Below are 14,253 nucleotides of genomic sequence, written 5' to 3'. Positions count from 1 at the left end.
GGAGATGAGAACCTTGTTGCTGTGATCAGTTTTGCTAGCATAGTTATTGCATGCTGGATTTCTGTGTTGAAAATTCTGAATTAATTTTTACCCCTAATGTCAGTTGCATCCTGGTATTTTACAGCATTGATTTTGTGTTGGAACGCCATGTCATCACCCCTGAAAGAAGACTTGTGCAGATCACCTTAGGAAGTTTAGACCTGCACTGCCTCTTGTGTGTGACTGATTCTGGCATTGTGGCAAGCTGTAGTGGAAGGAGGTGGCTCTAGAGTTGTTCAGGAGCCTGGGTTCCATCCAGGAAAGCAATTACTACTTGCTCCTGCTTCCTGAACTCTGTACCCTCCTTGGTTTATATTGGCAGATAACTCTCTGCAGAACAGATTTCTATAACCTAGAATACATTTCTCTCCTGCCTGGTCTCCGTATTACATTATTGGCTGTCTGGTTAACACACATTCTATTAAGTGAGGGTGTAGTGAATGCTGCCAGAAGTCGAACAGCCTTCAGAAAATGTGGAAATTATTTTCCCAGCAGGCCATTGCTACTAGAATTCCAGGAGAGTTTGGAATGCCGCTGTCCACACGAGATTGTGGCCCAAGGTATTTGTCGTTTGGCAGCAATGCCTCCAGGGTATCCTTAGTCAGATGACCTAACCATCATCTTAGGTGTGTGGTCCACTGTGCTGCAGCTGTGTCAATTATATGCTTATTACTATAACATTAGCAGGAGCCTTGCAAACATATTGAGGAAGGCTGCTTCAGGAGTCCTATCACCGATGCACCCTGTGCCCGTGGTATGTGTGCCTACTGGAAATCCTAGCAGAGCTGTGCTTTTTGAATAGTTGTAGCCAAGCCAGCTGTCACCCTCGAGTGTCACACTGGTTGTGATTGTACCTCCTACTAGTAAACGTGTGCAAGACTGTTTGCAACATCGCAACAGTCCTGCTGCCAAGTACTTTTTCTGCAGAAGAAAAAATGGGGGACTCCACCCAAAATGTTTGCGTGTCTGAGATGTGCTCTAAGTATGTGACATGCAGGACACACAAAATCTTCGCTGATGCAGTCTCTGGTCAAACATTGCTTTGCAGGGCTATAAACTCGGTTGCAAAGGGTTCCTACTTCAGTCAGGCCACCTGTTCCTCTGAAGTGTCAAAACCCTCCTGTAGACCAGAGGTATCTTGAGTTTATTCAGCGTGTCGCGCTGTTCAGGGCTGGAAGATGCAGACTTGAAATCAAGACCCGTGACATTATATTCCACCAACGTCTGGTCTTGGAGAGGTGGACAATGTTTTTTTTATTATTTTATTGAATGTTCACTGTTCAAACTGGGCTGTTGCTTGGCATTCTTCACTGTTCTGGAGGCTGGGGAACCATTTTATGAGCTGATAATTACTACTGATTCACAAACAGGCCGTGGACAGTGGCCCTACCACTATTTTTGGAGAGTTAGCTGTGCCCACGCAGCGTCAGTGGCATTCAACTAAAGCAGGAATGGCACCTCTGAGTTTACCTACAGGCTGTTTCAATGGGCAGGTACTGTCCGGTACGTAGTACCTGCACTTTAATTTGGTAAGGTGAGTACCTGCACTTCTCAGCCCTGCTACAATACATTTAATGAGGGAGTACTGGCCATTTTCAGGTTCAAACAGATACTCTTAATATAGAGCACCTGCACTTTTATTTTTCAGTTTAAAGCATTGCCACCAGCGCTTCACCTGGCAACAGCTAATGTTGGTCTGTCGACTGTTTTTACAATACAGTGTATTACCGCGAATAAAGCTGAGAAAAATGCCATCCGAACATTATTGTGAAAGGACCCCTTAAAAGTAGCCCTATTCGTGCCACAAATCCTTTAGAGAAGGCCGTGGAGTCACATTATTTAGCGCTGGGTCCGTTTCCATCTGTTTTTGGGTGTTTCCGACTGCATAGGTTTTCCAAAGGGTGCAAAATTTAACAGTCACCCCATTGCCCACCCCTTGAAATGGCACTGATAAGAGCAACAATGTTGTTGTCTGCCTGACGAATCAGTTGTGTTACAACCACTTCTGATGAACCCATGGCCTAAAGACCTCAATTGCATGAAGGTTGGGGAGTATATTTTTTTTATATGTACTGTACAGGTTATTTGATAAATAATTCCCAGTGCAGTGACTTTCCTCAGTTGTTTGAGATCAATGGTGTGTCAGCTAAAAACGGGCAACTCTTTCTGCTCAGTTACACGTAGACATCCTGCTTTCCTGCACAGTGAGCTAAAGTTTGCACCAGTTTTGCCGCCATCTGTGAAAAATCACCCTGCAGAACACTATCTGAACCACATAGTATTTATAACCAATTTCCAGCTTGTGACCGACAGTGTTTAAATAATTTTTCTTCTCTATCTGCACATATTGAAGTTTTCATTCTAACCAATACATCATAATTATATAAGTGTAAGTGGATGCCACTTCTCTGTTTGTGTTACTCTATGATTCATTGTACTTGGACAACTAAGTTACTCTTGGAGGTGGTCAACTTTACTTTAGTTGATCTCCATAGCAAGCTTCTCGTTCATAGTGCTCGTCCGCAACCAGCTCACTGGTGTAAGTAATTCAGCTGGGCTACAACTACTGCCCCTTCCTCGAGGCAGCACTTTTCAGGGTGGTACTTCTCCCGTGTCTTCCTCGGCTTATGTGGTGTGGTCAAAGGAGCCACGAGAAAGCATCAAGACTGGAGAGGCCAGGCCTGCAGTGCTTGTGATAAGACGTTCTGGATCAAACATGGATTCTTCTTGTTATCTGGTCGTCTTCATAGCAGCATGAGTTAGTTTAAAAGGACATCAGATCCCTCGGCGTGTATAGCTGTAGGGTGGTGGACATATTTGTAGTATTACATTACCATGGACCAGCTCCTCGATTAAGTGACTGAGGTAGAATAGTTCTTAGATCTGTGCTGAGACCTCTCCAAACCAGACTTTAACTTCTTACTGACTCGTGTTTTCCCCAAAACTCCCGATTGGTGGTTGACGTAGAACAGTTTTTAAGTCTCTGTTAGAGAAAGCTTTAGCCATCTCGCCAGCCTCTTGTTTTCCCCCCAAAAATGGGCATATATTTTGCTCGTACACGTATGTTCACAGCGATATACATGTAGTCCACTTAAGTTAAAGGGTTAGTATGCCAAGCAGTGCTTAGGTTTCTGCTTTCCTTTTATAATTTTTTTTTTTTTCTTTTGTGTTGGGTCACTTTTTTATTTTGCAAACTCTGCTTGCCAACTTAACTTTAGACGGGAGTATTTTCATTTTACTTTTGCACTTTTAATGCTTATTACGCAAGTTAGCCAAAATAAATAAATATGGGCACACTTGTCAAGGACAGACCTTCGTTTTGCCCCTGCTTATTGTTAAATGGTCTCCAGCCTTGCCTAATATATATATATATTTTTTTTTTTTGTGTGAATAAAACAAGCATCACTCACACTCTGTTGTATCACAGCTTTTTGAAGAGTGAGCTGTGATTTAGCTAAGGGAATTAATAAGACTTTGGCGTTCCTCACAAGTTAAAAATGGTATCTGATTGTGTGATTGCCTTTCCATCTAGGAAATCGTGTGTGGAAGCCTTTAGCACTACAAGAATATTAATATTAATCTGATGTGCTATTGATTGAGGAGTAATCTGGGGCTGTTTAGCCACACATACAAATGTGGTCTGTAAACATGGTCTGTCCCTCTTTTCTAGGTCAGAGTGGTTTGGGGAAGTCTACGCTCATCAACACTCTGTTCAAATCCAAAGTCAGTCGGAAGTCAGTACAACCAACGGCAGAGGAACGTATCCCCAAAACAATCGAAATAAAGACGGTCACTCACGGTAAGTTGTGTGCAGTGTCCATTGGGATCCAGGTGGATTTTTAATGCTTTATTTTACAACAATCCGTTTGTTTCTGCCTTGGTACAACACAGAGGCCAATTTATTGTCTTTTCTCTTGTGGTGTCATAGAACTTTATTTGGAAAGTAAAGACCTAAGAATAACCTTTTTGACTCCTTGTCTGTTAATTCTTCCGGATTTCCCTAATGACCATGTAGCTAATCTTTTGTCACATACACATCAACTTCAGTTATGTTGAAACCACTCCTGATTCGCCACTGTTAGTGCCTCTGGGATACAGGAAAAAGCTACAGCTTTTCATATTCTTGGGATTGAAGGTAACAGCTTTTGGTATCTAGTGAGAAACATATTGTCACTGGTCCAGCATACTGCTTACCATGACAGGCTTGTGTGGTACTTTTTTACACTGAAGTAGTTTTCTGGTCCAACAGTCCAGGCAGGCTTACTCTTAGGTGGTACTGAATGGTCTATGATGAAAACCAATAGTAACAACATTACCCTACTGATGAGAAGAAGCTAGGTACGCCTATGTTTTTTTTTTTTTCTTTTTTCCCCCCTATGTAATGGGGCAGATTTAGCTTTACTTTTAATTGCACTCTGCATTGCCTGGATTGGTTTCACTCTGTGTACTGGATCATTGATATTAAACACCACTTATGTGCCGCTATGAGATGATGTGGTTTGAATACATTGATTTAAACTTGCTTTGTGGTCATGTGTCCTCTTTTCCTTGACTGAAATAGCGTATATCGAATTTATTGTGCAAATTTAGAAGTATGTATTCACTTTAGACCAACTCTAAAACTCTAAAAAAAAATTATAAAAGGAAAGCAGAAACCTAAGCACTGCTTTCAGGGGAACAATTGTTTTTTGTTATAAAATGAACTGGAATGTTAGTCGAGCGTGTAAGATTGCTTTTGATAAAACGTCTTTTAGTTGCCCTTGGTGAGAGAGCACTGAAATTAGTGAGTACTACAAGTTTATACCTTTGCATTATAAAATCTGTATGGAGTCATACCTTGGGAAGTAATCACATAACTGATATGCAGCTACCACCCAATAAATGATTGTGACCTATTGGCTCGGTGTTAGAAATAGGTCTCTAGTTGGCAGTCAGTTTACACCAAGTAGGGACCCTCACTCTAGTCAGGGTAAGAGAGATACACAGCTCAGATAACCCCTGTTCACCCCTTGGTAGCTTGGCACAAGCAGTCAGGCTTATCGCTGAGGCAATGTGTAAAGTATTTGTACAGACACACACCGTTAAAACACCACAAAAGGACTCCCCACCAGTCTAGGAAAATAGACAATATTTATCTAAATCAAACCAGTCCAAAACAACAAATACAACATACTCAAGTAAAGACTCTTAATCCATAGAAGTCAATGGGTGCGATGTTTTAGCACAAAGTACCTGCTATGCATCAAAAATTAAGCCTCACAGGTGAGCGTGTGTCAGAAAAGCAAGTGATGCATCGATTCCTTACTCGTAAGTGAGGCCATGCGTCAATTCTTTCCTCTCAGAGTAAGCAATACTTAGGGCCTACCTTAGGGGTGACCTACATGTAGTAAAAGCGAAGCTTTGGGTCTGGCAAGTGGGCAGACTTGTCAGGCCAAACTGGCAGTTTAAAAGTGCACACACAGACACAGGTTGATTTACAAGCCCTGGGCACACATAGTGCACTTTATTAGGGACTTACCAGTAAATCAAATATGCCAATCATGGTTAAACTAATCACCAGTACAATTTAGACCAAGAGCATATGCACTTTAGCACTGGTTAGCAGTGGCAAAGTGCCCAGAGTCCTAGACCCAACAAAACGAGGTCAGAAGAAATACAAGGAAGAAGGCAAAAGTCCAACACCCGGGTTTAAAAAAAAAAAAAAAAAAAGCCTGAATCACTTGAATACCAAATATGGGAGCTTTGCTTGCATTTGCTTGCCTATTTGATAGGCAGTCAATGTACCAACGGTATTGGGGTGGAACTCGACCTACCAAGAGGTGACAATCTTCCAACATGTAACTGTCTGAATTGTACCACAGGTCTTGGAAGTTAAGTGATGTAAGGGCTCAATAAGGAAATTCCGCTGCTGTGTAGACCATTATTGTCAAAAATCCTAATTCTTTTATCGAAGTGGAAGTTATTTTGATTTCTCTCGATATTGGGTATTATTTCCTGTTATGCACATGTCATAGAGCCTCTCTTGGCAGGATCTTAAGCTATTTGGCATACTAGAGATCTTCACACATTGGAGTCAAGATGGGCCAGTTCACTGATCCGTATGTTATTAATCTATACACCATGTCCAGTAGAGTTACTCTGCCAGTGACGTAACGAAACTTGAGGGGCGGAGCAGGGGCCTGTGTGTCCCCACAGACTCAATTAGGAGCTCTCAGGCCAGGGTACTGTGCTGAGGGGGGCCCCCTTGGAACTCGCTTCCCTATGCCATCTCCGCCCGCACCACTGTGTACTTGTGGGGCCTACGTTAGGCCACTGGACTCTGCTAAGATGCTTATGAGTTTTCTTTACTTTTTCAGTCAAGCAGACAGTTACACAAGGGAGGGTCAGGCAGCAGTAGAACTTTCTTCCAGCCAGAGACATACACATAGCACACACTTCAATCTTCAGTAAACCTTCTTGAGGTCCATATAGTCCTTCAGTATTCTGGTTAGGAGGGCCTAGTAGTTTTGTAGTCCGAGGGAACTTTGGCCAGGATTCAGCTTAAACTCTCAGAGCTTTTAGGTGGCTAACCACCACATTAGAGAGAATTTTCACAAGTCCCCTTGTCAGAAAATTGAAGGAAGTTTGACCGGATGTGTACTCAATCCAGAGACCTTAACTACGTATATGGGAACATATGTTTATGACGCTGGTTCTGTTTGTTAGTCGGGAGCCACCATACTGTAATTGGATGTATGTTGAGAGGAATTCATTAAGACAGCATCTAGGAGGGGGTTAAGGGAGGCATCTTGTTTTGGGCGGTTCAGTAGTTGATGGGTCTGTGGCTTCCATCCCTAAGGGTTTATTAAGTGACTGTTTCCCTATTTCTGGTAAAATCCCACCAACCATGTAGTCCAACTTTGGGTCCTTCTTTATATGGCCAGAACGCAGAGCTGGCACACTTTAGAAAAAATGCACAAAAACAGCATGTGGGAGTGTGACTTATAGATCTGACCTTTCCTTCTTACTAGTTGCAAAGCATTGCCCTTTTCTTTCTACAACACTGTAGACTGTTTTGCACTTTTGCCTTTTACTCTTACAATATCATCCATGCAGGCTGTTTGAGTTCTTCTGATTAAATATTCACCCCACCACTCTGGCAGGAAACCAGTTCTGTACATTTACTACTGTTCCTGTGGAAAGGGTCACTATTGAGGCTTCACGCAATAACTATTTGTATCCTTTTCTTTTTTAGCTGAACCTCTCCTTTGATATGCTGACCCCGTCCCCTATTAAGCTTTATCGTAATTGTTTTCTTTCCATGACCCTACAAATAAATTAAAATACAAAGTTGTCCCTTTTACAGCACTGCTCTCTCCATATATGGTCATGGCTGCAGTCCAACTAGATGGATGACTCGACAGAGCCTGGAAGAGGCTCAGTTTCATGAAGCTGTATAAATCTCTAATGGAAAATCATATTTATCTCTCTGACCAAACAATGAATTATTCCAGAAATGCCTGCTGTGCAGAATATCTCCCTCCAGGGCATTGTATAAAAACGGAGTCCCTGATCATAGAGTGTACTTTCATGGTTAATATGCGAGGATTCTCTGAGGTCGATTTACTATTACAGGAAAAACACCTTTATTAAATATTTGCAATGTCACTGATTCTTACTATGCTATGGATTCCTCCACTCTTAATCTGAAATTTCTGCAGTTGGTTTAATATTTAAGATGGCCATGGGTTTTTATCCCTTTTTCGATGTACATTCCCCCAAAATTCTACTGGACATTTGCTATACCCCACTATCTTTAACCTATCATAAAGCACATTAGGTAATCTAACTCTTCACCCCATATTATTTTACAAGTTTTTGATTGGTCTTCGTAATTGACGTCTTCAGAGGTGTTACGTCCGGTGTGATTTCATCCTTCTGTAATTCTTTGCACATCTTTTGGTCAGCAGTTTCATTGTCTTCACCGGTTTGAATGACCTTGTACATTACATTAATCTACATTGTTTCAATTCACTTTTAACATTTAGTCTGTGGAGGAGGGGAGATGGTGAGAACGGATCTAACATGGTTACATTCATCTTCCAAGTCGAAGAAAAAGAATAAACAGGGTCATGGCCCCTTGTGAGTCAGCACACTGGAAAATAGAAAAATGCATTTAATATGAGAGCCAGGCAGCTAAGCTTCGGCTCATGCTAACTTAAGGCCTATGAGGTTTTCAGTACAGATTTAATAACGCAAATGCTAGTATAAACTTATTTAAACATGATCTAAACATTTTGATTATCATTATTAGTTCGCGTATACATTGGTGGCCACTCATCGTGGTCACAATTCAGGCGCACATCTAAGCAAAATTACTATTATTATAGTTTCTATGCGGCAGCATCACACACTAATTCATAAACATTTCATGTTAATATAGATTATATAAGCTACGCTCTCTCGAGCATTGTTAATACTCAAGTGACAGAATAGACACACATTATTCCATGACCCTTTTGGGATTTTAAAACCACCATAATGATGACTACGTTGAGAACATTGGTCACATCACTCAAGGCATTGGCATGTTTGCTTATGGGGGAAAAAAGAAACCCGATGTGAACTTGATTGTATCCGTTTAGGAAAGGCTTTCCAAAATGAGCTATCTCAGTTGTCTGCCTGACTGCCGTTCCAAGTTTTTGCAGAGCACCTTAGAATCCTGAATGTGGTGGTCAGAGGCCTTTTTTTCTGAGTATATAAGGTGGCCGATTTTGTTTTCAGTGATTGAGTAATCTTTAAAAAGGATTCTCCTTAAAAATGAATAGTGAAATAGCTTCTTAATTTTTTTTCTTTTGCTTTGATCCTAATGCTATGCCCTAGACATCTCTATCGCCTTAGCAACTTTTTTCAAGCTCTGCGCAGAACATTTTAGGGAACCCTTTTTTTTTTCCCTACTATAGATCACTAATGTGGGGAAGGGTGGGATTTAGGGTGTTATGTGAAGACGAATGATGCTGAATGAGTTAGGTAATCCGGGACCTTTTTAATTTGTGCAAGAAATGAGTGACTTGTGAGCTCACACCTTACCATGAAGTCAGTTGCTCCATTAGAGCACTGGGAGGCCTCTAGGTGCTTAAGAAAGGAGCTGCCTCTCAAAGGAGCAACATTTGTTGCTGAATGCCCACACTCATGACTGTTACGTGACATGTGGTTCTTTCATCTGAAAGTTGTCTTCATCTTACTCCATCAATGTTACTTTACCAACAGTGATGTCAAGGAAACGTTTTGTTAAGTGTGATAGCGTGACAAGTTGCCAAATGTCTCTGCCCTCAAAATTTGGCCTGAAGGACACTGCTTCCTATATATGTTAATAGACACCATGGTGCTTTTTATGCACATGCTTTAACGTTTTGTAGTGATGTTCAAACTTTTCACAATTCTTCCTAATGAAGAACAAATCAAATGGGTAAACTACCATTTACCTTTGTTTTCTGACTGAGAACGCCCAGAATCTCTTGTGGTAGTTTTTCTTTAGCCTCTAGCATTTTTAATGCATTACTTTGGAGCAAAATACTTTCTGCTGTGCAAAACCACCGGCCTATCTCAAATCTTGAATTTGTTTGGGTTGACTCTCCTTTCTAGATGAGCTTTAACTTTAAGATACTGTAAGCAATTGGAAATTTAAGATGGATTCATGACCCGCATTGTCAAGCACACCGTGGCTTTTGGGGAAGTGTGCACTGCCTATTGAACCAGATCATTCCAGAAAAAGGATACTTTTCAATAATTTGGCTGAAGATGAACATATTGACATATTGTGGCCAAATGTTCTAACATTTGTGTACTTTAAAAAAAAAAAAAAATTATGGGAAGTAACTTGATGGTCAAGGATAGTGGAGGCGGATGGGGTAACGCGAAGGCATCACACAAATGCTGTTTCGATGTACAGAAATATGTTTTGTTATTGGAAAATGTTTTCATTGTGTGGAAATAATGGTTGAAAAAGCATTGCAAATGCACACCTACCCTCCACCTCCAAAAAAAGTGAAAAACTTGCATGACTAAAACTATTCCTCGGATACGTTTTTAGGGTTTTGAGCAATGCTCCCATAAATCTACATGGGGGAAAACATTTCGACATTATTAATCTAGGAGATAGTTATATCTACTCCATTACTGGTGTATCTTTTTTTTGATGGGTATACAAAAGATGACGTTTTTTATTTCTGTATTTATAAGGGCCACTGAAGCCAGACTGCCGAATAGTTACTTTTTAAAATATACTCCTATTTGCGTACTTACTCGCCCTTGCCCCTTTTCTCTCCCTTTCTAGATATCGAGGAGAAGGGAGTACGTATGAAGCTGACAGTTATTGACACTCCAGGGTTTGGGGATCACATCAACAATGAAAACTGGTGAGAAACTGAAGGGTCATTTTGGTCTGGAGTGGGTGGTGGGGGCAATTATCCTAGCTCAGCCTGCATCAACCTCGGGCAGTGTTTATTTGCTCCTTACGAAGGATGTTTGGTTTAACTGTTGAGCTGCCTGCTTAGAAAATAAAAGTCCAGTTCTAATCGGGCGTTGTTGGTTGATCTAAGCCGGGCTTATGTCTCAGTGGACTAATGCATCCACTCCGAGGTTCTGGTTGACCTGGAGGAAACCGGTTTGAATCCCAGCAGGTCCTCTCAGCCTTTCATCATTCTGAAGTTAATAAAATAAGTACCATTGTGTTGGGTAACAAATGTCTGTTAATTCAGTGCTAAGATACTCTTCGGAGTGTGTGCTTTAAAAAATACCCATTATATCAGATATTTAAAGGAAGAGCCAAAGTTCCAAAACTTTGACCATCTCTTGCATCTCATGGTAGGCTTTCTCAGGAAATGGATCAAACATCAGTGTGGGAAACTAATACATAAATTATGCAAGTCAAGATAAAAGGTATATTCGACATCGGACTCTACAGGGGGTCCAATTGCAACACTTGCTCGCACTACGTGATGTCGTCTTGTACCGTTTTTGTGCCAATAAATGTCTATCAGTTCCCTTCTGTCTAGAAAGAGAGGGAATTCAATTAAATCGACTTTATTCGTTTTTGGTTGCTAGACTCTGGATACATCTCGTTTGAAAGCAGTCTGTAAAGCATATGACCCATAAGGATGAATGTATGAATTGCAATCCCTTGGTAGCATTGATTACTCCAGCTCCCACTTCTGATATGACTGCTAGGCTTTGTATGTTGTATTTCTTTCACTAGGCTGATACCCGTCTTATAAATAACTGTTGCTCTCAGATGGGGGTTGCTCATGACCAGTTTCAATCCTCTGCTCTGTTCCAGCTGGCAGCCCATCATGAAGTTCATAAACGATCAGTACGAGAAGTACCTCCAGGAGGAGATAAATATCAACAGGAAAAAGCGGATCCCAGACTCCAGAGTGCACTGCTGCATCTACTTCATTCCCGCCACTGGCCACTCGTGAGTACTGCCCGAGTTATTTACAGAGTTTTGTAAAGTGCAGCAGTGTTCGTGAGGAAGAGGAAGAAATTGAAGCATTTATAATACGAATCCCTAGGGTAGTAGTTTAGTCCAACCGGCTGCGGTGGACTCTGTCCAGCATTCTTCATCCTCTACGATTCCGAGTGTGCTCTGTCGAGGCCAGCTTGGATAGGATGGTCTGCTTTCTGTACACTTTGTTCCAGAGACTGGCCAAAGGTACTTGTCTGTACACTCGAATGTAGCTAAATGTCATTAACTCGGTGTTCTCCATCAGCACACAGTCATCCTTATGACGAGATATGTTGGGAAAAATTCAACCTATCTGGCCTTCTCCATGCTAAATCAATGTCTCCTAACCTGCTTGGTGCAGAATGTCTTCAGCAAAAACAAAACCTTTGTTTTAATCCCAATTTAAGCGTTCTTTGCTGGATGGGTGGCTTTAATTTGAGATGCCTTGTTGTTTGATTTGCTATAATGTTTTGACATATAGAACCCTGGTTTTATACATGAAAGTAAACTCTTGAAGCGTCGTACAAATTACTTGCTTTGCACCTATGATTGTTGTAGAAAATGCTGCCCAAGACATACAAACCATTCCTCATCACTAGCTGGAGCTCGGTTCTGGTGAACAGTTTTTGTCTGGTTCTTGCAATGGAGTGGCTCTGCCTTACAATTCTGTTTGAAAATGTGTGGTGTTGGCGCATTTTCCCAAGCTGACGTCTTACTTGCTCTGCTTGAGCTTGTGTGTATGTGTGTGTGTGTGTGTTGTGTGTTTTTTTTTTTTTTTTTTTTTTTTTTTTTTTTTTTTTTTCGTTTTTGTTTTTGTTATGGTCTTTTAATCCTATGGTGAACAGACGAGATTTGTCTCTATACAGAGGTGGCTATGTGCCCAGAAATGTTAGTTCCCTCCGAGCTGCTGAACTCTCCGCTGCAGAAGGTGCTTTGACGCACATGATTTTTTAATACACATGTCGGTTTGCCTCAGTGAATTAAATATGCAGCAGGGTGGTGTATTTAATGGGAAACAGGGTATCGCAGGGTGGGTGTTTACCCATGAAACGATTGGTTGTAGTAAGGCGCACACATAGTGCTAACATAGCTGCAGAGCAACACAATCCTGCAGAAGGGGCTTTATGATGAGCATAGTCGTGCAACGGGAGTGCGATTGAGGGGGCAATAGGAGACAAGGTGGTGGTGGTGGGGGTGTCATACCATCGGCCGGTGTTGCAGTGAAAGTTAGATGCAAGAGAAGTGGCAGCAAGGTCTGGAGTGGGCTCCACCTCCGCCGATCCACTAAATGATGGTGAGGTGGTTGGTCTAAGGGGGCACGACCACCAGAAGACAGCACTTGTGCTGCTGCCTGTGGGGCTTTATTTTTTTTTTTCTAATGCAATTATTACACTCAAAGTCCCCTCCCCCCAACCCCCCTTTGCAACACACCCTAACGTTTTGAAGTTAGTGTCCTATTTTGCAAGCCTCTAAAGTGAAAAGAGAACTGCTATGTCGAAAAACATGCCAAAACTTGAATAATGTCATGTTTGTCGGTTCGAGCTAGGCTTCTGTCCTAGGAGCGCTGAAATGCATGATGAGGGGCTGGCAGGACTCCTCTGGTAGAGCGGTTATGCAGCATTCTTGAGCTCTCATGAGCATCTTGGAATGCAGCAGTCCTCTCTGCCGAGTTGCAGTGTCACCAGGTGAACATGCCGCGACAGACTGGTGCCTGTGGGAGGCCTTGGATAGGTATGTCGGGCAAGGTGCTCTCCAAAGTGTCCTAATAATTGTATGTCAACCAGTGAGCAAGTAGGAGGGACTAAGAAGCCCCATCCATATAGAAATACACGCTTGTGTATTTTATTCGTGCAGTTCCTAACGGCGCTTGACGCCCTGGCTTCTTCATTTCTAGGCTCCATGGACGTGTTGTAGTCTGTGAAGCAGTTATTATGCTAGAGCTATACTAAATGGCACATTACTCGGCTCAAACGTTTCTGGGAGTCTCTAAGCGTGGACCTACCCTTAGTAAATTAGTCATGTTTGTGCTCTAAAGCGCTCCAACATTGTATCTGGTCTTTGGGTGCATTGCACACTCTAGGAAAAGCACAAGTATCTGACTCCTGTGCACTGGGGCCCTGTGGTAATGTCATACTTGGAGTGATGCTGCAAGAGCGGAACATTGAATACGCGGTTCATTTTAATGGGGCCTAATATATCCACGCTTCACCGATGTAGATGGTTTTCCCCTCGATTCGGGAACCTTCTTAAAAATAATAATAATATTAATTTGTGGAGTTTTGGTTGAGTGCATGTGTGAGTCTCTGGGTTTTTATTTACAATAGTTTGACTTTTGAAACCGCTGCCACAATAGCTTCAGTCTAGGAGGCATTCACGGTGGCCATGTTCTGTATGATGGGACCACAAAAAAAGCTGAAGAGTCGTTCAGGTAAATTTTTCAAAGAGGGTGCACAATTTGTGAAGATGGGGAAGTGCTACTTCTAAGCAATATGTTGTGAAGTCAACGAGACTTCATAACAAACTACCTACGACTTGTTCTGCATCCAGACAACGTTGAAAAACAGTATTGAAGCATTTTGCAGCGATCCAGTGGCTTATTTGTATTTATTAGGCACTTGGAGTCTACCAGTCTCTTAGAAAATACTTCATTCTTTTAACTGGTGTTTACTTTGTTGTGTTTGCAATCTCAATATATATTGAAGTGATTGCTACATTTGTATTTTGGTTTT

General features: G+C 41.7%; 1 protein-coding gene across 7 annotated transcripts in view; it reads left to right on the top strand.

Moving 5' to 3' along the window:
• SEPTIN9 (septin 9) overlaps positions 1–14,253 on the top strand; it is a 629,083-nt gene that overhangs the window by 583,696 nt on the left and 31,134 nt on the right. For all 7 annotated transcript variants that reach the window (XM_069200262.1, XM_069200264.1, XM_069200263.1 and 4 more), the window contains 3 exons: positions 3,710–3,838; positions 10,355–10,436; positions 11,357–11,494. In XM_069200262.1, the coding sequence (XP_069056363.1) occupies positions 3,710–3,838; positions 10,355–10,436; positions 11,357–11,494 (349 nt within the window). The remainder of the gene's footprint in view (positions 1–3,709; positions 3,839–10,354; positions 10,437–11,356; positions 11,495–14,253) is intronic.

Source organism: Pleurodeles waltl, chromosome 7 (assembly GCF_031143425.1).
Source record: "Pleurodeles waltl isolate 20211129_DDA chromosome 7, aPleWal1.hap1.20221129, whole genome shotgun sequence".
NCBI classification, from domain to species: domain Eukaryota; kingdom Metazoa; phylum Chordata; class Amphibia; order Caudata; family Salamandridae; genus Pleurodeles; species Pleurodeles waltl.
Note: the sequence above shows the minus strand (reverse complement) of the source record. Positions and strands in the feature narration are given on the sequence as shown.